The sequence below is a fragment of the Micromys minutus genome, assembly GCF_963924665.1.
Source record: "Micromys minutus genome assembly, chromosome: 3".
In the NCBI taxonomy this organism is placed as follows: Eukaryota; Metazoa; Chordata; class Mammalia; order Rodentia; family Muridae; genus Micromys; species Micromys minutus.
This window is the reverse complement of record NC_137972.1, coordinates 82,516,993-82,540,989: the sequence shown is the minus strand read 5'-3', so window position 1 is coordinate 82,540,989 and position 23,997 is coordinate 82,516,993. Positions and strand designations below refer to the sequence as shown.

The following is a 23,997-nucleotide window of genomic DNA, read 5'->3' as shown; positions in this document are numbered from 1 at the left end:
ATTAAAAGACTTCAATGAGAAACTCCAGAACACACGATGCTAGAAGATAAGACAGTCCAGGAGTATAAAAGGTTCAAGGAGCAGTACCCAAGTTAGAGGAAAGAGAATCATCACTGATAGGTTCTTATCTCAGATGTGCATGTGCCCCTGAGAGTTCAATAAAAAGAGCATGTCTGCACCTGGGAACCCTGGACAATACATTGGAAAGAATTTATAAGCAGCTTCAAAATTGCATAATTAGTAGCTGAAACAAGTGGGGGAAATGTAGTATGAAATAGTTTAGGTGCCTACCCTCTACATGACCCTTTACTCTTCAGTGACAGTTGGCATTCGGACTTCTAGTAATAGGAAAGCATAGAAAAGCCATTAGAGGCTGAGAGTTAAGTCTAGAAAGAGTAAGGAGCTGGCGAGCATAGTAGTAGGGGAGAGAGTAGTGGGACTGGGGAGTAGCCAGAGTGGGGTTCTGGAGGCGGAAGAGTAGGGTTAGAGAAGACAGAGTAGGAAGAAAGAAGATTGAAGAGGGCCAGGGAAGAGAAGAATCCACAAGAAAAGTAATTAAAGAATTAAAAAAAAGAAACATCTACAAAAAGGTAAAGACCACAGCTTATTGTGCTGACTCTAAGAGACCACTTTGAAGATTTCATCTCAGTAATGCTGGTTTCTTATTAATCAACAATGATTCTTCAACTCACCTGACCCAGAAACTAAGGATCTTTAATTCAGATATATTACACAAATATTTCTGACACTTTTACTTTCCTCTGAGATGTTACAAGCCAGAATTCCATTATTTGTGCTTAAAACTCTTACATTCCAATCTTCCATAAAACAGCCAATGAAGCTTTGAAAACTCAGTGGCTTTTTCAACTCAAAGTTCCAAACACATGGCCAGGTTTGTCACATAAATACAATATGGTTCAAATACCCATTTCTGTTATAGTTTTCTTTCTGTTGATGTGATAAACACCATGACCAAAGAAAATTGAGGGAAAAATATTTATTTTGTTTTACAGCTAATAGTCTAACATGAAGGGAAGTCTACAGAAATTCAAGGCAGGAACCTAGAAACAGGAACAGAAGCAGAGATCATGAAAGGACATTGTCTACTAGCTTGATCAACCGACTTTTAAAAAGAAAACCTAGGAATGCCTGCCCAGAGGGAGCAAAACCAACAATGGGAAGGCATCTCCCATAGCAGCCATTAAAATAAAAAAAAAATATGCCTACTGGAGCTGGAGACATTACTCAGTGGTTAGAATACTTGTTCTTGTTGAGGACCTAGAACCCATAAACAGTCCATAACCATTCCTTAATTCCATTTCTAGGAAACCCAACGACCTCTTCTGGCCTCTAAACCAGGCATGTATATGGTCCACATACATACATATACACAGGCCAAAAAACACATACACATAAAATAAATTAACTTTTAAAATGCCTAACAAATGTACCTATAGACCAGTCTGATGGAGGTGTTTCCTGAAATGAAATTCCTCCTTCTCTCATGACTCTAGCTGACTCACATACCCATGCATGCATGTATGCACACACACACACACACACACACACACACACACACACACACACACACACACACACAGGCATGCACACACTTGGAGTCAAAGTGAAAAATTATCAGGAGTCAATTTTTTCTTCCACTGTAGGCTCCAGACTGCCCTTAGATCATCAAGCTTGCTGGGCAAGAAGAACTCTCCCCTGATGAGCCACCTACCAGTCCACCCTCATTTCTACAGTGTCTCTGGGAATTCTGTTGTAGAAGAAAACAAGACTACAGGCTCAGAAACTAGAAATAAATTTTTATAAAAGAATGGCATTTATGGGCTTTGGGTTCTCATGCACATGCATGGTTGTTAAACATACACATACCATAAAAGCTCCTGGTGGCCAAAGTTAGACAATTTGAGCAACAAAATAATGTGGAAATTTTGCCATGCTTTTTACTGAAGGGGAGTATTTACAGTGCAAAATTTGTTTTTATAATTTTAAGTGTGCAGTTCAGTGATAATATTTAATGGCATGCAACATCACTACTGAACATAATTTTTCTTTTAGTTTTTAAAAAATTTTACTAAAAGATTTATTTTTTTATTTATTGTTGAAAAACTATTTTTCATGTAATATATTCTGATTATGGTTCCCCTCTCTTACTCCTCCCAGATAATACACACTTACCCAAATCCACTATCCATCTTATAAAGCTGAACCGCTATGCTCAGGTGGACTTGACCACCCGTCCTCTCACAGCTGCTATCAATCGCCATTTTATTTCTGCTTGTGTGGACTAACTAGAGAAAGTTACAGTTGTAGAGTCATTCTTGATCTTTCTTGACAATGACACTTGGGATTTTGTAGACTGTATCTTAATCTGGGGTTATCTGAGATTTTCTTGTGACTAGGTTTAAGGGGCTAAATTAAAGGGTAGAGTAAAAAGAAAGAGGTTGTCCTGTCATATGCTGATTCCAGCTAGAAATGTGTAAATTCTTTCACATGACCCAGAATAAGAGTGTTCATGTGGGATCCAGTTACATGTAGGAACACGTAATCAACTTGGAAGCCCTTCTCTACTCAAACAAATGAAAAGCTAAACAGATGGAAAATGAGCAATTCTTCTTGGGTCTTGGAGAGAGGACAGAGTACAGGAAGACCACAGGTGGCAGAGTTAGATGAATCCAGGGGCTAGGACTTAGCACAACAGAGGGAAAAACACAGAGGAATGAGTGGGAAAGCCTGAAATGTAATTGTCATGGAGGCTCAGCCATGCTCAAACTTTTGAGTTAAATTCCAGAGGTTCCAGTTCTCAGGAGGGATTCCCAATTGTTGTGAGACTTGCCTCCAAGAGTTCCAGACACCCACAGTAAATATCAGAAAGTAATGCCCTCATGCTTTGGAAAGGGCAGAGGAAATGTCATTCTTGAAACATTTCTGAGTTTTCTGTTCACTGTTTCACCCCTCAACAGAAGCTCCTTACCCATGCTTAAATATGGACAAGGGGCATGATTAAGAAACCAGAAGAAAGGGAACAAAAGAAAGGGAAGTTTCCAAAAGGAAGCCTGGCCCAATGCTGCACAAAAAGAACCAGTGACCCCAACATTTCCTCTGCCTCTTTGAGCAGCAAGAGGCAACATCCATTCCCTGTGCTTACACAGAGACATCTGCCAACAGTGTACTGAAGCCAAGTCACCACTGAGAGTCCTAGCACAGCTCCCACAGCTCTGTGACCGAACCTCCGATAGTGGGGTGGCATTGTTGGCTTACAGATAATTCTGCTAGGCTTTGCCCAACAATGACCAAGCATCATCAGCTGCTACCAGGCACGAGATAAGAGGAGCTGCCCCAGCTGTCTCTCCCCCATTTATTTACTCTCTCCATCACCCTCTTTGTACCCATATGTTCCCAGTCAGTCTCTTTCTCTCCCTCTCTTTCTTCCCCCTGTCTCTGTATCTACCCCTTACAGGCCCTGCTCCTGCCCCTTTCCCAATAAACTTTATACTAGACCTGTTGCATGGTGTGACTGTTCAGGTGGATACCTTGGCTGGCTGGCTAAGTTGTTTTTGCCACTACTACATTGCACTATGTTTTTTATTATACTGCCACTTTATAAAACATAACAGACATGGGATAGATGAGTTCTGCCCACAAAATTAGTCACAACTTATTGTCACGCACCTCTAAACCCAACATTGAACTGTCTTCATTTGTATGATGGATGCTGTATGATGAAGGATTGCATGTTGGGTCATGAGGGCAGCTCTGACATGGAGGCTGCTACAGCCCTTCATCTTAGGCAGGCAGTCATATTGTTGATCTTGTCAGAATGCTCAATAGTTCTAATAGAAAAAGGCATCCCACCCTTTTCAAAGGTAAAACATCTACAAGCAGGTCATGATGCAGCTTCTAAGGGTGATGTCCCATCTTTACAAAGGACTTTCCAGAATGTAGATACCTCAGTCTTTTTTAGAAGGTAGAGCAAAGCACTCAAGGGAGGAAATACAGGGACAAATAGAGGAGCAGGGATTGAAGAAAAGATCAATCAGAGACTGTCTCACCTGGGATGCACCCCATATGCAGCCACCAAGTGCAAGCACTATTGCTGATGCCAAGAAGTGCTCGCTGGCAGGAGCCATATATGGATGCCTCCTTGGAGGCTCTGCCAGAGTTATACAAATACAGTTGAGGATGCTTGCAGTTAACCATCTGACTTAACACAGAGACCCCAATGAAAGAGCTAGAGAAAGGACTGAGGGAGCTGAAAAGGGTCTGCAACCCCATGGGAAGAACATTATCAATGAACCAAAACCCTCCAGAACTCCCATGGACTAAAACACCAACTAATGAGCAAACATGGAGAGACCCATGGCTTCAGTTGAATATGTAGCAAAGGATGGCACTGTCTGGCATCAATGGGAAAAGAGGCCTGGTTCACTGAAGATGCATTTCTCCAGTGTAGGGGAATGCCAAGGCCCTGAGGTGGAGAGGATGGTTGGAAGAAGTAGTACCTTCATGGAAACAAGTGGAGGGGGAAGGGAGTAGGGGGAAGAGGTATAACATTTGAAATGTAAATACAGAGAATATCCAATAAAAACAAACAAAAGGACTTCCTGGTACTGAGATGAACAGTTAAAGTGTAAGAGCACTGAGGGTGCAATGCAAGGTTCATAGAGGGAAAGACTCAATCTGATGTCTTGTGCAGTCTTCAGATAGTCTTAAGAGGGCATCTTAGTTTAATGCTGTGAACAGATACCATGACCAAGGCAACTTTTAAAAAAACAACATGTAATCGGTACTGTCTTACAGGTTCAGAGGTTCACTCTATTATCATCAAGGTGGGAACATGGGAATGTCCAGGCAGGCATGGTGCAGGAGGAGCTGAGAGTTCTACCTCTTCTTCGGAAGGCTGCTATAAAAAGACTGGCTTCTAGGCTAGGATGAGGGTCTTAAAGCCCACACCCTCAAAGTCACACTTCTTCCAACAAGGCCACACCCACTCCAACAAAGCCACCTGTCCAAATAGTGCCATTCCCTGGGCCATGGATATTAAAACCACCACAGAGGGCCAGTCAGAAAAGATATGAAAGAAAAACTATTGAACATTGAAGGAGATCCACCTTAAAGAGGTGCTAAACTAGTGCGCAATGAGAACAGAGATTGAGCTACAAGAGAGAAAACAGTTCTTTTTCTCTTATAGGCCAAGGAGTTGGGATAGTCTGTTCCAGGTCTTCAAACCCCACTGAAAATTATTATCCTTGGCCAGAGATCCATGAACAGCAAGGAATGAGAATCTTTCATTAGAAAGGTCAAAGAGGCCATTTTCCTCAGCCTTAATTGATGTAAGAGTTGTAATAAGAGAACAAGGAAGGAAGCCTTTGGCTTTCACTTGAGATTTTCCCCAGTCAGAAATCATGACTCGTGAGACTCAGTTGAGTTTCTTGAGGGTCCAAAGGAGAAGAGAGAACGTTCATAAAAGAAACTGGGTATCATACCCCTCAGACAAATGGCAGATGGTGATAAGTATGTCTTATCGGGGAGGCTTTTTGGCAACTCCATGGGGGTGCTCCTCAAACCCATACTAGACATGACTTTCAGAATCCAGAATCCAGAAAAATGAAAGAGAGGTTACCAAATATGAGGTATTGGTGGGTTTGTAAAAGAATGCACCATCCAGAGAGTAAAATGTAACATGTCTTAAATATATTCTGCAAGGGTGCTGCAGGAATTGGCAGTGACCAAATTGCCTGCCTAGGACAACATGCTGGGGTGGCCCGTCATGTTAGTTTCCTGACATTCGATTTCTACTTTGCAAATAATGGCAGTTTGGAGTTTGGTTTTGTGTGGGGGCCAAGGCAACAGCACTGCAGCACTGACTGTGGTTGGTTTCACCTGCCTGAAATCACTTATGCCATTCTGCCACCCATGACTCAAGTGTTACAGTATGACAGAGCTGAAGGACCTCTGTGACAGCAAAGGAAGGCCTGGACCTTGGTGATATCATCATCTCTCTAATTGGACTGAAATCCTGCTCTAACAGAGGGAAATTATGCCTGGTAGTACAAACCTAGCCAAGTACTCAAGGATCATGAAGTCATGAATCTTGAAGAACCTACAAAACTACTTTACGAAAGCAACATAATCCATAGTCTAAATATTTGTCTTTATACCCACAGGTAAGTGTAGTCCTCAGCGCTCATCAAAGATACTTCTCTGAAAATGCAGAGACCATCACAGAAAATCACAACCAATCAAAATGCAGACTTATGAAGCCTGGTCCCAAGGGATACATCTATAATGCAACTCCTACACCCAAGGTTCAGGATCAGTGCAGGAGATGGAAGGATGCAAGAATCAGAGAAACGGAGTTTGGTTGTATGTACTGGCTGGTTTTGTGTCAACTTGACACAAGCTGTAGTTATCACAGAGAAAGGAGCCTCAGTTGATAAAATGCCTCCCTGAGATCCAGCTGTAAGGCATTTTCTCAACTAGTGATCAAGAGGGGAGGGCCCAGCCCATTGTGGGTGATGCTATCCCTGGGCTGGTGGTCCTGGGTTAGATAAGAAAGCAAGCTGAGCAAGCCAGGGGAAGCAAGCCAGTAAGTAACATTCCCTCCATGGCCTCTGCATCACCTCCTGCTTCCTGACCTGCTTGAGTTCCAATCCTGACTTTCTTTGGTGATAAATAGCATGTGGAAGTGTAAGCTAAATAAACCATTTTCTCCCCAACTTGCTTCTTGGTCATGATGTTTTGTGCGGGAATGGAAACCCTGACTAAGACAATGTGGTACTGTGGCTCCTAGGAATGTCAGAGGCTACACCCATGAAATCTCACTAATGTGATCATCTGAACCAATAGACATGCTAAAATTGGCAGGGAAAAGCTCATGAGCTTTCAACTCTACACAAAGAACTACAGACAACTAAGGAATGATGAAAGCAAGAGAAATAGTATTATCTAAGGAAGATATGCCCATTAGCTATCCAACACCATATGGGCAGCCCTGAAAACATACCTTGAAGTAACATTATTCAGGCTGAGCAGGTTATAATATTTAGGGATCTATATGTATGCATGTTACAGCAATTAATAAAAAAGAGGCTATGAATTTGAAAGAGCATAAGGAGGGTATATGGCATAGTTTTAAGGAAGGAAAGGAAAAAGAGAAATGATGTGATTATATTATTTCAAAGAATAAGTAATTTAATAAAATGGAGACCTTGGCCACACTCTGGAGCAAGTACTACTGGCTTAGACATACTAGCTGGCTTTACTACACAAGAGTGTTTGCTTATTGTTGCTGCCTGCAAGAAGAAGAGCTGTTGGAATCACAGTTCTCTTTTTTAGAACATTTTCATGCCAGACATGCATGGTAAAATTTTCTGTCTTAGTTACGTTTGTTTGTTTGTTTGTTTGATTGATTGATTGATTTTGTGATATATACCACGAACCAAAGCAACTTGGAGAAGAAAGGGAAGAAAAGTCAGAGCAAGAATTATATATGTAAATGTAAGACATGAATAAATTATAACATTAGGAGATTAAAATATCTACACTTGTAATGAGGTCTGTAATGGGTTAAGCAGGAGCATACAATATAACAGGTAGACTATTAAGCAGAGAGAAACATTCTAAAAGAGAACCGCAAAGAAACTCTACATGAGATGACACACTAAAGGAACTGCAGCATGACTGCTTCCTTGTATGATTAGTGGAAAGATTTTTTTATTGTAGGTAAAAGAAAATATCCAGAGCAGAGAGAGAAAAAATACATTGAATATGGCCATCAGACTGGACAGGAACAGGGCTATCTGCATGAGAGGGGAGAATAGCAGGAGAGCAAGAGGATAGCAAGAGATAGGTAGGTAGGTAGGTAGGTAGGTAGGTAGGTAGGTAGGTAGGTAGGTAGGTAGGTAGGAAGATAGATAGATAGATAGGTAGATAGATAGATAGGTAGGTAGGTAGATAGATAGATAGATAGGTAGATAGATAGATAGATAGATAGATAGATAGATAGATAGATAGATTAGTAGATATATGTGTGTGAATATATAGACAGACAGACATGACAGATGAATATAATGAGTGTAGCAGGAATAGGGTGAGAAAAACAGAAAATGAGCAAGGATTTTAGGTGAGAAAGGCCAGGATACCTCAGCTTAACAACTTCTGAAAATTGTGAAACTGGAAAAAAGATTATTTGAAAAAAAAACCTTAAAGAAAAAAGAAGAATGCCTTTAAATACTTTAAAGGTGCAGTGCAGTGTGGTGGTGCAGTTTGATAGTGTTTTCTAAAGAGCCAAAGATCGGAGTATCACAAGTCAAGGCTAGCCAGGTTGACAACTTGGTGCTGAAGAGATGGCTTGGTGGTTAAGAGAACTTCTTGCTCTTGCACAAGAACTGGGTTTGGCTTCCAGAGCCTATATGGCTACTTACAACCACCTTTAATTTTGGTACCAGGGGATCCAGTGCCCTTTTCTAGCTTCCACAGGTACCAGCCACACATGTGGTGCAAATACATACATGCAAACAAACACAAAAATCTTCAACAAAACTTTAGGAATAGAATCCAACAATTTATCTGATAATCAAACTCCATGAATAAGTAGAATCTATCCCTGCTTACAAGATTAGCTTAACATTTCAAACTTTATCAATTTATAACAGAACTAATGTGTGAAATTCTCAAAGTAAAAATATTACTTCAGCTATTCATATATAAAATGTTACTAATATAAAATATTTGAATTACATTGTTATTGAGATTAAATAGCTGACTTAATTTTTAGGTTTTTAAATTATAAGCAGCTGCCAGGATGCTAAAATTTCCAAATTTTGGGAGGTGTAGAGCTGATGGCTTTCTGGTTAAAATCAGTTGGTTTCTTTTCCCATCCTAGAATCCAAGTTTGGTCCACAAACTCTGTGTCCAGAGGCCTGTACTAGCCCATAACTCCAGCTTGTGGGAATTATGATACCTGTGGCCCTCAAATGCACTTATACGAACACACACACACGCACATGCACACTTAAAAGCAATAAAAACACTAAAATTTGGTTTATTTATAGCTTCATATTAGTATTTTTTTAAAGTAAGGGGTAACCTTTTAGTTATATGATTCCTGTGAGAGAGTAATAGCTTTCTCTTTTTTTGTCAACACAAATACAATTATACTTAATACATAAAAATAAATCTAAGGAAAATATAGTTTGTTTCCATGGCAACAAAGTCTATGACATAAACAGACTAAAACAATCACCTGGTGATACCAACTTGTCCTGAGAAAGTATTTATCACACGTCAATATTATCATAAAGACTCTCAGTAATTAGCAATTGAGAAAAACACTCTTCAGCTGCATAGATTATACACAAGAACCTTTTAGCTAATATCATATCTGATGATGAAAAAAATTGTAACATTCCCACTATATTAGGGTCAAGGCAAGAATTGTTCTCCACACCCATTTTTAACAGACTCGAAGTCTAGGCTAATGTTGTAGTAAGGCAAGAAAAGCAGGTAGAAGCACATGGGATTGGAAGGAACCAAACTCTGTTCATTCATGGCACAATAATTTATGTAAAACAACTCCCTAGAACTAAACAACACTTTCTAGGAAGAAAAAGTAATTACAATGTTATCTATACAGTTAACATATAAAAATCAACTACTGACCTGTGAATGTGGTTTTACATTTGAGCACTTGCCTGGCTCTGAGTTCAATCCCCAGTATTTCTGAGAAAATTTTATTTCCTACATGCCAACAGGAAGCAAGTGCAATTTCAACTTAAAAAAACATTTACATTATAATCATGCAAAATTAAGTAACATAAGTTAGAAAAAATGTGTTCAAGATCTATGGAAGAAAGCCGACAGATCTCTGAAAAAAAGAACGTTTAAATAGAGATGTTCTCTATTAACTAATAGGAGGATCCAATATTATCAAGATGATAATTTTCAACCTACTCTGTAGCTTCAATATAATCTCCATCAAAATCTTAGCCAGTTACTTTATGGATTGTAGGAGATACTAAGTTCGTGTGCTAACAGATAAGCATCAAGGAAACCAGGAATTCTAACCATGAGGGGTGTCTCTGGGACAGATGTGGTTACTAGCCTGGTGACCTTCCTGCCATCTGTATGGCCAGGCCACACCTGGCTCCCCAAGATTCTTATGATTATCTCAGTCAATCTGTAGCGTATCTTCTCCAGAACCTTATCTTGAGCCTGCTTTCTCCATTCATCTACAGGGGCCATCTTTATGGGAGATGTCTTGTGTACTTTACAAATGGGAGCAGATGTGGTTTATAACCTGGTGAGTTTTTCCACTGTATGTATGACTGAGATCACACCATATTTTTCCTCAGACCTTTAACATGCCATATGCAGTCAATCTATTGAACCCATCTTTATGAACGAGGTCACATGTGTTTTACAAAGAGTGTCTTTCAATGCATGCTATCAAACCTCTAAGAGAATTAAGTACTGACAAAAATATTCATATAATGTTATGCCAAAATGCCTTTAAAAATCTGTATATGTGTTCCTTTTTTTTTAAAAATAACGTTGTAAGAAAAAATAAAGAGTATCAGTAATCAGGTCTTAAACTTTATTGCACACTTTTTTTTTTTTTTGAGTTAATGATCACCAGGAAACCTTTTCCCAAATTGTGCTGTGCTTAAATATGCCTGAAATAAATGATCTGGTGTGAGACTCTGTAAGGTTGAACTAACATCTGCTACTGAATCATGATGAGCTGGACTTCTGTCTTGCCCCACATGGATAAGGTCAACATTGCTGGCCATGGTGTTTGCAGAGAACATCCCCTCCATGGATACTGAAAAAAATGGTTTGAATATTACTATGGAGAGGTCAAAAACTACATTAAGGGAGAATAAAATTGGTGGATTGACACCAACCTCAAGACATAGCAAAATAATGATAACAAAGAACGAGTCACTGGTACTGAACAGACAATAGATCCACAAAAGAACACAGGACTAGGACATAGACCACACAAAACATCCAGTGATCTTTGAAAAATGATCAAAACTAGTGTGGGTATGGAATGCCTGGGCATATACATGCAAGAAACAAGCCACACACACACACACACACACACACACACACACACACACACACACACTAGGCATCTTTCACAAAATTAAAGTGGGAAAATAGAGTCAAAAGGAGAGATTTTTAGTATGATTAAAATAGACACATATTCTGCATTTGCCAAGATCTATAAAATGTGCAGTGCCAAAACCAAACCTTAATAGAAATTTCAGAATTTCAGTTATGATGCACTGTATAGATTCACGAGTCACAGAAAATACAGAAGTGTAGGGGAGACATTGCTAACAGGGGAGGTTTACTTATGTTTTGAGACAAGGCATATACTAAAATCTGTCTTTTCTGCTCAAATTTACAGTGGGCCTGAAATAATTATTTCAAATTTACAAATAAAAGGGAATTAGTTTACTCTGCTCTTTATGGATCTCACATCTACTACTGAGCCTGTCAGTCATCTACCCCAGGCTTCTACTTAATGTTGCTATTGTCAAATTATTTTTATAAGTGTGATTCACAAAGACATGAAGAGTTGAGATGTGGAATCAGTGAACTTCTGTGATCTCTCCTTCTGTAACACATACAAAGGACAATCTGGGATATCAGCTCAACTAAGGGAACGACAAGACTAACAAGGAAACAGGCAAGAAGACAGCAAGAGCACTACACAAAGAGAAGCCACCAGGGATGCTACTAGATACTAAAGGTAAATTTATTTTTGAATTAAGGACCGTCAAAGGGAAACATTATCTCTCATGTTATAAAAAACAGTAGTAAAATACAGTACACAGGAATGCCATTTGAATGTTAACAAGATGAAATTACGGTAACAACCGGAAAAATAGGTTATTTTTTAACGTTAAATACAAAGGTGAAGCAGTTTACTAAGAAATTTTGTTAGTATGAAAAATATATGTCCCATGTCTTTATTATATACTGTACAAAATAAAATATTGCACCTTGGAGTCATATAATAAATATATACAAGGAGTATTTTACAAATGATCCTTCTTTTAATATAATAAGTTCAACAATAGAATGTGATTGCTGACTAACCACTCAAGGGCTGGTGTGCTCTTTCCTTTCCCCTGTCTGTTCCAGGTCACCAAACCCTCCACCTACAGTAGTGTTCATCCCAGTGTCGGTGAGGCTGAAGTTGGAATGTGGGAGAGACCCGTGCTCGGAAGATGGCAGAGAGGCTAAGCAAGCTTCTCTACAAACAAATCCAAAGCCACAATGTGTCATTCACATGCTGATCAAGAGGTAGGTCCAACACAACCTGCCTCAGGAAAGGTTGTGTGCCAGAGGCTGTGGGCAGTATGTGTGCAAGCAGCTGGGACACTGAAGGAACAGGGCCACTTGTTTTGGGTCTGTAGCATCTACACAGCTGGTAAAATATCATGGAAAGGTCTCTATGGCCAAATCAGTTGTAGAAGTTAAAACTGAATGCTAGCCTTACCCTTCCCTGGAAGCAAAATTTACTCCAATGTTGCGAACAGCAGCCTTAGTCCGAGAGACCCAACCCTAAACTGACCCCAACCTTAAAGGCAGCTCTGGTCTTATCCTTAATGTACCTTCCTTTCTTACCTAACTGAATTCTATAGCTAGTCCCAGATGAATTCAAGCCTTCTTCCCCCAAAGCACATCCCAAATCCCAGCTCTGGATCCTAACCCCCAAATCATTATTTCTACCATAATTCTAACTGACTTTGAATTTATTGACAAAAATCAGCTCGAATTAAAATAACCATTTACCATAAACAATTCTTTCAACTATTACATTTCTTATTTAGATTATTCTCTTATAAACTTTCCAAAATAGAAATCCCCAGGGATATTATTGTATGCACAAATTACATCTAGTAAGGCTTTGATCTCTGACTGTGTGCAAGATAATAGTGCTTAGATAAAGTTTCGTTCACAGCTCTTAAAAGAAAGCTTTGAATATACTTCAAAATCAGTAGAAGAGGTTAGCTTCTCCTCTTCTTTGATTTCCAAGATGCCTCATTTGGTAGCAGATAGATTTCTTGAAGAATAAAGACAATGCCACCTGTGGAGAGTTCTTGGCTCTTTGGTGTTATAAGCTGTCCAGAGAGATTATCTCTTCTTCACACAATAAACATAACAATCTATAGATGTGCCATTAGTGCCAACCTCTGAAAGGCTACAACCAGAGTCTTTACAATGTATTGAAACCCTACAACTTGAGAAAAGTCCCCAGTTGCAGCCTTCAGGATGGGCCACTCCTTGCTGGTCTCCAAAGCGCAGCAGGTGACGATGTGTTTGTGATGAGGTTCCCGAGAGCATTTACGTTAGTCCTAGACTACATCCTCTGTAGGAACTGGAACTAAAAACAACCATTGGAAAAGTTAGCCTTATAAAACTATACCAGGTACCATTTGTGCATTAACCTCCACTTGATAATAGTAGCTAGAGACTTTAAGAATACGTGCTTTTGAACCAGCGACATGGGAAACAGAACCTCGTTAGCCTTTCTTTCTCACCACAGCAGCGTCACATCCTTGCCAGAGCTTTATCTTTCTTGGCATGACTGGCAGCACCTTTGTTTGTAGAGGGCCAGGGAGCACAGGGTAAGGTGCTTTACAAACATACAGTAGTGAGTTGTGTCTGTGCAGTTTCCTGAAAAAAAAAAATAGAAAAGAATCCATAGCATGGGGTCATTAGAGCAGACACACAGTGGGCTCACTTCTCCACATGGCCAATGGGCTTCTTGTGATGCCTGAGATCCCCATGGGTCCTCTGACCCATATTACTTCTCTCAGTGCTGAGGGCAGAGGCTAATTTGTGTAGGGTCATGGGCCCCCTGGAAAATTGATGAATGTCTCATATTTATCCCATAGGAAAGTAACACACAGTTCTATTCACTGTGTAATTCTAGGACATTTGTTCACCGACACAAGCCCATTGGCTCAGTCTTAGCACAGGAGACTTCAGCGGAAAATGTGTGTGGCATGGCTACTACTTCTTCAAGAATAGGTCCTGCTGCCCATAACCCTGTCCCTGGACAAGGAAGGCACGTTAGTGTCCCTGTTTTGACCAGGCTTCTGGGGAGAGCTGGTGATACCTGAGAGGGGTACGTACTATCACAGGAAGGCCCGAGACAGTGCCTCCAGGAAGCTGGTTTCATCTGCACACAGTATCTGTCAGCCACGGGTTTGCAGCTCCCTGTGTGAATGCAGTGGACTTTGCGAGACTGGAAGCCCCTGCCACAGACTGCTGTGCAGGGCTTCCAAGGACCCACATGCCAACATGTCTCACATGGCTCTGAGGTACAGTTTCTTCTAAAGGCAGGTCTGGAATGAGAAAAGAAGAGGAAATATGTATATTATGTATTTATATATTGAGAGAAGATGCCATGTTTGACTGTTTGCTGGCATTGATCAAGCTCTTTCTCCTTCTCTGAATTCAGTGTACCAAAGGCTTCCTGAGAAAACTAATTTGCACTGTTGATGGCTGGCTAAGCACAGTAGTAGGGCCATCTGACCTTAATAAAATAATTAGATACTTCCAAATACAGACCATTTCCCAGATGCTAGGAATGATCCTCTAGTCCACCCACGTTATCTCTGGATATGCGAGGAAGGCTCTGGAAACTGACAAAGACATTTGCTAAAAGGAAGAGAAAAAGATGTACTAGAAAATAGTTCATAAGCATGTATTTAAGAATTTATGTGTTAAACACATGGATATACAAGAGAAGTGGGTGAAATGACATTACAGCATGTGTAGAGAGGGCCAGCAAGTGGCTGAGATGTCACAGTATAAGGCAGGAAGAAAGCAATGCCCTGTGAGATGCCAGTGGAGAGTGCTCACACACAGGTGTATGCAAGAAAAAAAATCAATGGGGTGTGTGTGAGGTGGCTTCATGGAATCTTGACCACCAGGATGGCCAGCACATCTTAGCTTCTAAGTCTCTGCATCTTAGCATGTTCTATCTAAAACTAAGACCTGAGCTGGGCATGGGGGAACAGGCCTGTTAACTCCAGCTACTTGGGAGTCTGAAGTAGGAGGACTCAGAGGTCAAGTTCTACCTTAGCTAAAGAAAGGGCAAAATTTTAAATAAATAAATAAATAAATACACACATAAATACATAAGTAAACACATAAATAAATGCCTGGAAATATAGTTAGTGATAGATCGATGTGTGTGTGTGTGTGTGTGTGTGTGTGTGTGTGTGTGTGTTTAGTATGCACAAGGTCCTAGGTTTAATTACCAACACTGGCACACACACACACACACACACACACACACACACACACACACCAAGATATCCCTCTGCTTCTATGCCATACAGTTTAGAGTAATAGTGACATCATTACATCATTATCTAGTACCTGAGCATGCCCCTCCCTATCCCTCCCCCCCCCAAAAAAAAAACATGATCTGACAAAAACAAAAAAGGCATGGCTAACGAGCTGCATGTCGCAGGGACTTCCAATTTCAAACAAATGCATAACCCAAGAATGGGCTCTCCTGACAATCTAGAGCAGATTAGTTTAGGCAAACAAGAGAGTTACTACCACTATAAGCCACTTGAACATTGTTCACGAGCTGTATGCTGCTGTTGATAAGCCCTGAAAATACTGTGCTAGGAACAAGGATGTATTTGCCTGCAGCCTTGTCTGCTGAGTGGTATGTGGTCACAGTTATAATTAGGTCACATATAGATCTGTCACCAGTGAGTACAGAGAGCAAATGTATTTGGAAAGTCGGGCCTAAAACAGAAAAGAAACTTGGTGGTTGCTGATGTTTGGAAAGATCATGACCTCAGAGGACAGCACCTCAGCAGATCCACCTTTAGTTATTTTTGTAGTTGTTGTTCCCTAGGGCATATTGCCAGGTACATGTGCTAGGGGACAAGTCTCTGTCCCCAAAGATGACTGGGAGAGAGTGCCATCTGAGGTGGTCCAGTAGTTGCCTTTCCCTTTGAAATATGGAAGGCGTGGAACAAAATATTAAGCTTGAGATAATAGTGACTGCTACATAGACCAGAGAGGTGGAAGACTGTTTAGAAAAAGCCAAGTACAAAAAGCTGCAGAGCTGAGAGAACAAGCCAGTGACTTTCCATTCTTCAGGGACTGTCCTGCTGGATCTGTTGGAAGCCTCATTGGACTCCCTGGTCATTACTGTAAGTAATTTACAGTTTATTCAGCATATCTTTAAGAGATGTTGACAGATCATTGGAAGGGCAAGAAAATGGAGAAAACTTGTGACAACCTGACTTGTGAAGAAGTGTTTCACAGAGTGGGAAGCAATACCTGGTTTTGCCAGTAGACGGAGACACCGTCAAAGGGTTTAAAAGGTGGGAAACTGCTATCCTACCAAAGTGGTTATAAGGTTTAAAAAGAGGAGCCAGGGAAGATTGCCCTGTTAATTTCTTTTGTTTTGCCCAGAGGGTGTTAAATCTTAATCCCCCAATGTTGAGTCACTTTGACCAACAGTGCAGATTGAATGCTCCCTGGCCTCCTCCTACTGTGGAGGTCAGATACCTACAAAAAAACAACTGAACACATATTCAAAGAATAGAATTAAGGGGTGGTAGATGGATGTTCGTAAGTGTTAGTGATCCATCCGTCTTATTAATAAGGCTTTGTCCTCTCTGCAGAAACTCTTTAAATTTGGCTTTTGTTGTTTCCAATCTAAAGAGACTTAAGTAATTCAAGTGTTTCCTTTGGTTGAAGGCAAGTCCTTCATAATACAAAGGTTGAGAGGTCCAGGAAGCCATTAAACTAACACAGAGGTCAGGACCTCTTGGGGGATGAAAAAGATACTGAGGGGCATCTATTTTGAGAGCAGAAACAAACATGACCTGGAATGGGAACATTCATGTCAGATGGAGATTATACAGGCAGCGGCACTATAATTACAGTTGTGCCTCATGTGCTTGCAAATGTGTGATGGCAGCATGTATGATGATGAATCCCGAAGTGACTTGTCTACCAGCTTGCCTCAATTTCTCACTCTATCCCAGCTTCAAATAATCCTCACTCCACCAGCCAGATCTAAGGCCTGTCAATGGAGCCCAAGCCTTGCTAGTTTTCAGACACAGATAGTAGTGGGCAGCTTTACAAAAAGATAGGCTGTCAGAAAAACCTGCTGAAAAATTTCCCAGATATTCTGACTCCTAGACAAGGTTGGAAATCACAGAGTTGTGCCCACCGCGTTTCCTCAGATCCCGTAGATTCTTATGTTTCTTCTAGATGAGTCCGGGCTACTACTAGTCTCATCTACTCTGACAGTTCCAGGGCCTTCTACATATCCTGAGCACCAACAGCTCACCCTCCACTAATTCTATACCCCAGTCCCCAATGTGATTCTGTGTAAAACATCATCTTACATCTGCTGAGAGAGAGCCTGCTGTGGCCTCTGGGGTGTCCCTGCTCCATCCCCACTGCTACTCTCTAAGCACTTTGAGAGGATGGATACTTAAGGCCGCCTCTTGTGCCTTTTCCAAACCTACAGATAGCAAGCACACAAACCCAGCAGATGTCGACAGGGAAAACAAGGTTATAAAGTTTCATAGAAACTCTCCTCAGCAGCTCTCTCTACTAACCAACTTAGTCCCCTGTTCACAAACCACTAGACATACAAGGCAAAATAACATCATACACTGAGGAACAGCACATTATAACACAGGTCAGCCAACCTGGCAGATAAAATCATACAAGTGGAAGTGACAGACGCCTCATGCACAAGCACAGCTCTTGGAAATTTCTGTTTACTATTCAAATAACATCTACTCTTCCTTTTTACTTCCATATCCTTCATGTAAGATTGAGACTGATCAGAGTCAGAACTTCCATGTATATATATACACACATACACACATATACACACATACACACACACACCATATATATGAAAGAGAGAGATGGAGGGAGAGACAGACAAAAAGGTAAGGGGAGATTGGGAGACAGAGAGAGAGGGAGGGAGGGAGGTAGGGAGGGAGGGAGGGAGAAAGGGAGAGAGAGAGAGAGAGAGAGAGAGAGAGAGAGGGAGAGAGAGAGAGAGAGAGGAGTGCAGTGAAGAAGGAAGCTGAGTTGAGCACATAGCCCACATTAAAGGTTTTGGCGTGCCTTCTCCATCAGTAGTGGTTGACTAGGTTTGCATGTGGACAACTCCCTTGATGTGCAACGTGGAGACTGGGCTGGCAAAAGCATGGAGAGAGGGAGACCAACAGGATGGCGGTGCTACCAGAGCAGGTAAGAGGTGATGGTGCTTTGGTCAGGGTGATGGTGTGTGGAATGAAAAATAACGGGACCGTGGATTCAAGAAAGGGGCACAAGGGATCAAAATGCGTATAAGATGTTACAGAAAACAATTCTATCACAATGATTAAAAATTGAAAGATTAAAACCCCATCAAATGTCAATGTAAACAGAAATAACTCTCATATTGTTTATATAGTTTGATGATAATTTTGAAATATCTAAATATTTAAATGCTTATGAATTCACGTTGATTTATAAATGTCTACCCCAAAAACTCTAACTCTCTGAGCATAAAGACATATACATTCTAAGATGATTACTGCAGCATCTGTTCTTTAAAAGCAAAAAAATCGAAGCCATATATCATCAAAGAAATAGCAGAATATTAAACATTATACACAAATAGAATAAAGAAAAGGTGCGCTAAGACACAGCATGTTTATAATCAATTCTTAAATATAAAATCAAGTTTCAGAAAAAAAATGTTAAAATAAAAGACTCCACCCATATAAGCTTTTGTGTTGTAAAGATGTCTTTATGACTGCAAAGGAAAACATCTGGGATGGTGCACATCTGTGTGTGGTCTCTATCTTCTCAGTAAAGTAGGAAACTAAGTTGTCTGTTGAGAATGAGGGCAGCTGCTCCAAACATTTTCCATTTGAGGAGAATGGTCCTGGCTTGAAATCACCTTGTGGGAATAGAAAATACTGCTGACTCTACATTGCCAAACCTTACTAAAGGCTCAGAACAGTAACCAAGCCAACAGTCAAGGTCACTCCAATTTCCTCAGCAGAATTCAGTATGTGCAGGAGTAAGAAAGAATTAGATACAAGGTGTCCTCCATGACCAAGACTGCTCAGGGACTGACACTAGGCTGTCTAATTGTAGTTTAAACTGAAGTTTATATAGATGATATTATTCTACTTGCAGATTGAGACACTTAGGTATTCGAAGGTCACACAATAAAAGAATGATGTAATAAAAAATTTCTCATGTTGTATAACTTACAAGTTCCCTCACACTTGCTGATGGCTGGGATGTTATCTTTGGAGGTAGCAGAGCCAGCCAGGAGAGGGAGGTTGGCCATCCGGATGCTCTCATGAGTCAAGCTCTAACTACTCTACCACCTGTCCACTCAGACTTTCATGCAAAAGAAAAACAAGCAGCCCCTTTGAAAACTAAAATGTTTATTTTAATCTTTGCTAAATCATCATACTAATATCCAAATCAACACAGCTTCTAATAGGAATAAATCATTTTATTTATATATAAATATATTTATATAAATTATAAATATACATTATTTATAATATATCTTTATATATATATATATGTGTGTGTGTATGTGTCTACATTTATATATGTTTAAAAATCTGTTTTGGGTGCTACATTTTTCCCCTTTCGAGTATTTGCTCTGTTTAACATCCAAATAACTGTGATTATAAATAGTATTTATTGGCCATATTTCAGTATAATGTATACTATAGAAGATGGCACTAAACAAATCATAATTGAACAGGAATTTTCAATTATGAGGAGCGAGAGAAACTAGGAACAATTCCATTTCAGACAGTTCTGTCCCCTGGAGGTTTCAGGGGAAGAACACGCTGCACTGTGGTGGGGTCAGTACCTCCTGTCCTCGCAGTCAGACTTGGAGCTGTCGTGGGGACAAGCAGTGTGCTGGTGCTGCATCCTCATGGCGTGGCCCACGCAACGTCCAGGACACTAAAGAGAAGCACAGCACAGTGTCCTAAGTGCCCCGAATGCTCAGGTCCACCATGTGCGCTGATCTGTGCCGAGGTCAAGTTACAGGGACCAGCTATCCCCATGCAGACACACCTCCCATTCTTCCCGATTCTTCCTTCCCTGAAGCTCAGGAAGAAGGGAGAAGAATGGGATCAACTCTGAATTGATTCGGCTTACGTATGGAAATGGATATATCTAAAACATTAAGTGAAGGGCAAGTTTGATTTTTTTCTGCTCTGAGCCAAGATGAGGGCACCTGTGCTAAGGCAAGTTCATCTACAGGAGAAACAATTCAAGTCTGATTTTCAGCCCTTGAAGTTTTGCACAGCCATAATGCCTGTTAATTTCCCTCACAGTCATATTAGGCATGGAAAAGTCTTATACACTTTTATTACTGTACACGGAGCCCCAGTCAGGGCAGAAGTGTTTGGTGTATGTTCTAAATGTACTCTGATCTTGCTTATTTCTCTTACCTTACTTAACCCATTTCATACAACCTTTGAATCCCATAGCTGTATTTCATTGGGCTTTAATTCACTTGCCATGCGATTGTCAACCATTTAAAACACACATTGTAATGGCTTTCAGATTTGCCACAGTACAGCCAAGTCTGGAACATTATCACTATCCATCAGAGAAACCCAATAGCCCTCTGCAGTCACCCCTCCACTCCCAGTCCTGGGCAGCCACCAAGCTGGCTTTTGTTTGACAGATGTACCTACACTAGACACAACAGTGGAGTCCTGTGTCTGTCTTCCATTATTTGTCCTGAGATTTTCAATGCCTGTCCCGCATTCCTTTTTAATGGTATTTGTTGTACTAACGTGCCAGATCTCAGGTACCTCTGCGCTTGCCTCACGGTGTTGGCAGTGGCCTTGTCTCCGCCGTTTGGTCACCATGAGCAGTTAGGTCATCACGTTCATTTGTAAGTATGGTGTTTGCACTGCTCTTGGATGCACACCTAGCAATGAAGCTGTTGGGTCTCCTCAAGTTCACGTTCAGTTCCCTCCGAACCTGGGGGTTGCCTTGTGATGGGGCTGCACCACGTCCCATCCCATCTATAGTCCTGCAGAGTCGGGTTATGCACTTTCTTAGAAACTGATGCAAAGTGGCCCATTGTTTTGGCCTAAGTTTTCATTTCTTTAATAACTAACAGCATCTTTTGATGTCCGTCTTGGCCATTTATTGCCTTTAGTTACAGGATGTGTATTTAAACCCTCACTCATGCTGTAATTAGACTGTGTGTGTTTTAACTGCTGAGTAGTGGCTTTTACAATGCATTTTAGACATAAGTTTATTTTCAGAGACGTGTCATTTAAGTATTTTTCCCCATCCTATCGGTTATCTGTTAGTGTCTTGATGGTAACCCATTGTGGCATAGATGTTTTAGTTTTGAAATGATTCCTGTTATCCTTCTTGTTTTATCTATGTAGCTGGTGTTCTTTGTAAAATATCATTTCCTACAGTGGGAAGAACCATGTCTATTTTTCCCCTACATTTTATAGTGTTGACTCTTAAATGCTTTTGATGAATTTTGTGGTCCAGCAGTGAATGGCCAGCAGAAAACAAGCTCAGTGTCACCTCTGGAGGCTCCTAGTCTCATAATACCACATCAAGGCTTTGCGCCACTTTTTTTTCATTATTTTATTTTAATTTTTTTTCTTTTTACCCTACAGGTCCTTTGTTGTACATATTACAGCTTCCATATTTTTTCCTTGTTTGTTTTAATGGATTTCTGAGTGTGTGAACAAGTGAGTCTCTGATACGCCAACTGTTCCTGTGTCTTTACTTGGACTCTGCTTATTTGTTTGTTTGATTCTATCCCAATATATTAAGTTTTGTTTAATCTTACTATATTTTATGTATCATATTATTATACCTTTGAAGCATTTTGTTTTCTAATGAGATACCAAAATGAGGTGGCTCCGATGGGAGGGGAGGTGGCGAGGAACTTGAAAGAGTAGAGGGAAACTGTAATCAGGATATATTATTTGAGGGAAAAACTACGTTTTTAAAGATGTATTTATTTAATGTATGTGAGTACACTGTTGCTATCTTCAGACACACCAGAAGAGGGCATCAGATCCCATTACAGATGGTTGTGAGCCACCATGAGATTGTTGGGAATTGAACTCAGGACCTCTGGAGGAGCAGTCAGTGCTCTTAACTTCTGTCCCATCTCTTCAGCCCAAACTATTGGCCCATTAACAGTTTTAAAGTATCCAGTACAGCATACTGGCTCACCAGAACATTCTATCTTATCCAACTTTGTACTCTTTAAAAGTTATCCCCTGATCCCCAGCCGTTCAGCTTCTTAAAGTTCTACTCACTCCTTTATGAGCTCGATTAGAGTCACATGACAATAATAGTCTTTGTCCTCTGTGCCCAGAGCACCTCATATAGTATAGCCCACCAAACTCATTCATACAGTACAAACATATCTCTCATTTGGATATTGAACAAATACTTTGAGTTAGATATTCTAAAATAATTTTAAAGTTCATTAGTAACAAATTGCTAGTTACATATAACACAGCCAACCATAAAGTTACCTGGTTTCCTAGGTTGGTGGCCTGTTGAACACATGGACGGACAGAACATGGTTTTCTCCCTAGAGGCCTGTCTTTAGGAGCACATGCCCTTGGGGACACCACCTGTATAGTCCCATTGGCTTTTGTCTGCTTGCATGTCACCTGCCGACTGTGAAATCCTTCACCACAAGACACAGAGCACTCTGACCACACGCTTGTAAACCACCTAGGAACAAAAACTACAGGACCTTAGGAAAGACCTTCATGACAGACAGGTTCCATTTAGAAATGACAAAAGTTACTAAAAAATATGGCAGCCAGAATGCCTGAAGCATCAACAGGCCTTAAGAACATGCCTCAAAGCAGCTATGACAAAGCCTGACATAGTAACCCTGATTCTTACACTCTTCTGAGGCATGAGCCACCTGCTATGTGGACTCTGACATAGGAAATAGAACTGTGTAAGAGGAAGATTATCCTATTTGAGAAAAAAAAACAATCATTTTTAACAGTGTGTGTGTGTGTGTGTGTGTGTGTGTGTGTGTGTAGCACTGTTGAGGATTGAACCTTGGGCCTTTGCATATGCATACATGCTATGGGTATATAGGTGCTCACTGAGATGTAAGAGTGTGTCGGATCTCCTGGAGCTGGAGTTACAGGTTGTAAGGCCTGTGGACATGGGTGCTGACTGAGACCAGGTGCAGCAGGAGCCCCGGGCAGCTGTGAGGCCATGGAGAGAGGTGCTGGGCACTGAGATAAGGCTCTTGTCAAGAACAAGTCTCTCCACTGCTGAGCTCCAAACTCTTCTTTTTTAAAAAAAATCAGAAAATTATGGCTGAAGCATCATGGCTGTCTCACAGACCTCACATAAAAAAATTCTTCTTTGTTCATTGTGTGTGTGTGTGTGTGTGTGTGTGTATGCACTCATGTAAATGTTTGTACCTGTGTGTGTGTGTGTGTGTGTGTGTGTGTATGCACTCATGTAAATGTTTGTACCTGTGTGTGTGTGTGTGTGTGTGTGTGTGTGTATGCACTCATGTACATGTTTGTACCTGTGTGTGTGTGTGTGTGAGAGAGAGAGGGGGGGGTGTGAAAGAGAAAGAGATAAAGAGATTTGATCAGTTTTCTGCTGGGCTATGCTGCTGGGTCATTTGCTTCACACTGACACTTTCTCTGAGTACAGCTACTGAGCTATATAATACAGTCTAAATTACTATGCCCTTTTGAAAATTAAGTTCTTATATTATTTTGTGTGCCTGGCATTTTGCTTGCATGTATGTCTGTTTATCATGTGTGTGCTTGATGCATGCAAAGGCCAGAAGAGGGTATCATATTCCCTGAGGCTGAACTTTCAGATGGCTGTGAGCTGCCATGTGGATTCTGGAGATCCAGTCTGGGTCCTCTGGAAGAAAAG

At 40.7% G+C, this 23,997-nt stretch overlaps 1 protein-coding gene across 1 annotated transcript in view; it reads right to left on the bottom strand.

Moving 5' to 3' along the window:
• Nucleotides 1-11,829: 11,829 nt before the first annotated feature.
• ADAMTSL3 (ADAMTS like 3) overlaps nucleotides 11,830-23,997 on the bottom strand; it is a gene marked incomplete at its 5' end in the record, with an annotated part of 198,667 nt that continues 186,499 nt past the window's right edge. The window contains 4 exons of the mRNA XM_080914464.1: nucleotides 11,830-13,713; nucleotides 14,176-14,387; nucleotides 19,937-20,031; nucleotides 22,605-22,809. Of these exons, the coding sequence (XP_080770590.1) occupies nucleotides 13,607-13,713; nucleotides 14,176-14,387; nucleotides 19,937-20,031; nucleotides 22,605-22,809 (619 nt within the window). The 3' untranslated portion in view covers nucleotides 11,830-13,606. The remainder of the gene's footprint in view (nucleotides 13,714-14,175; nucleotides 14,388-19,936; nucleotides 20,032-22,604; nucleotides 22,810-23,997) is intronic.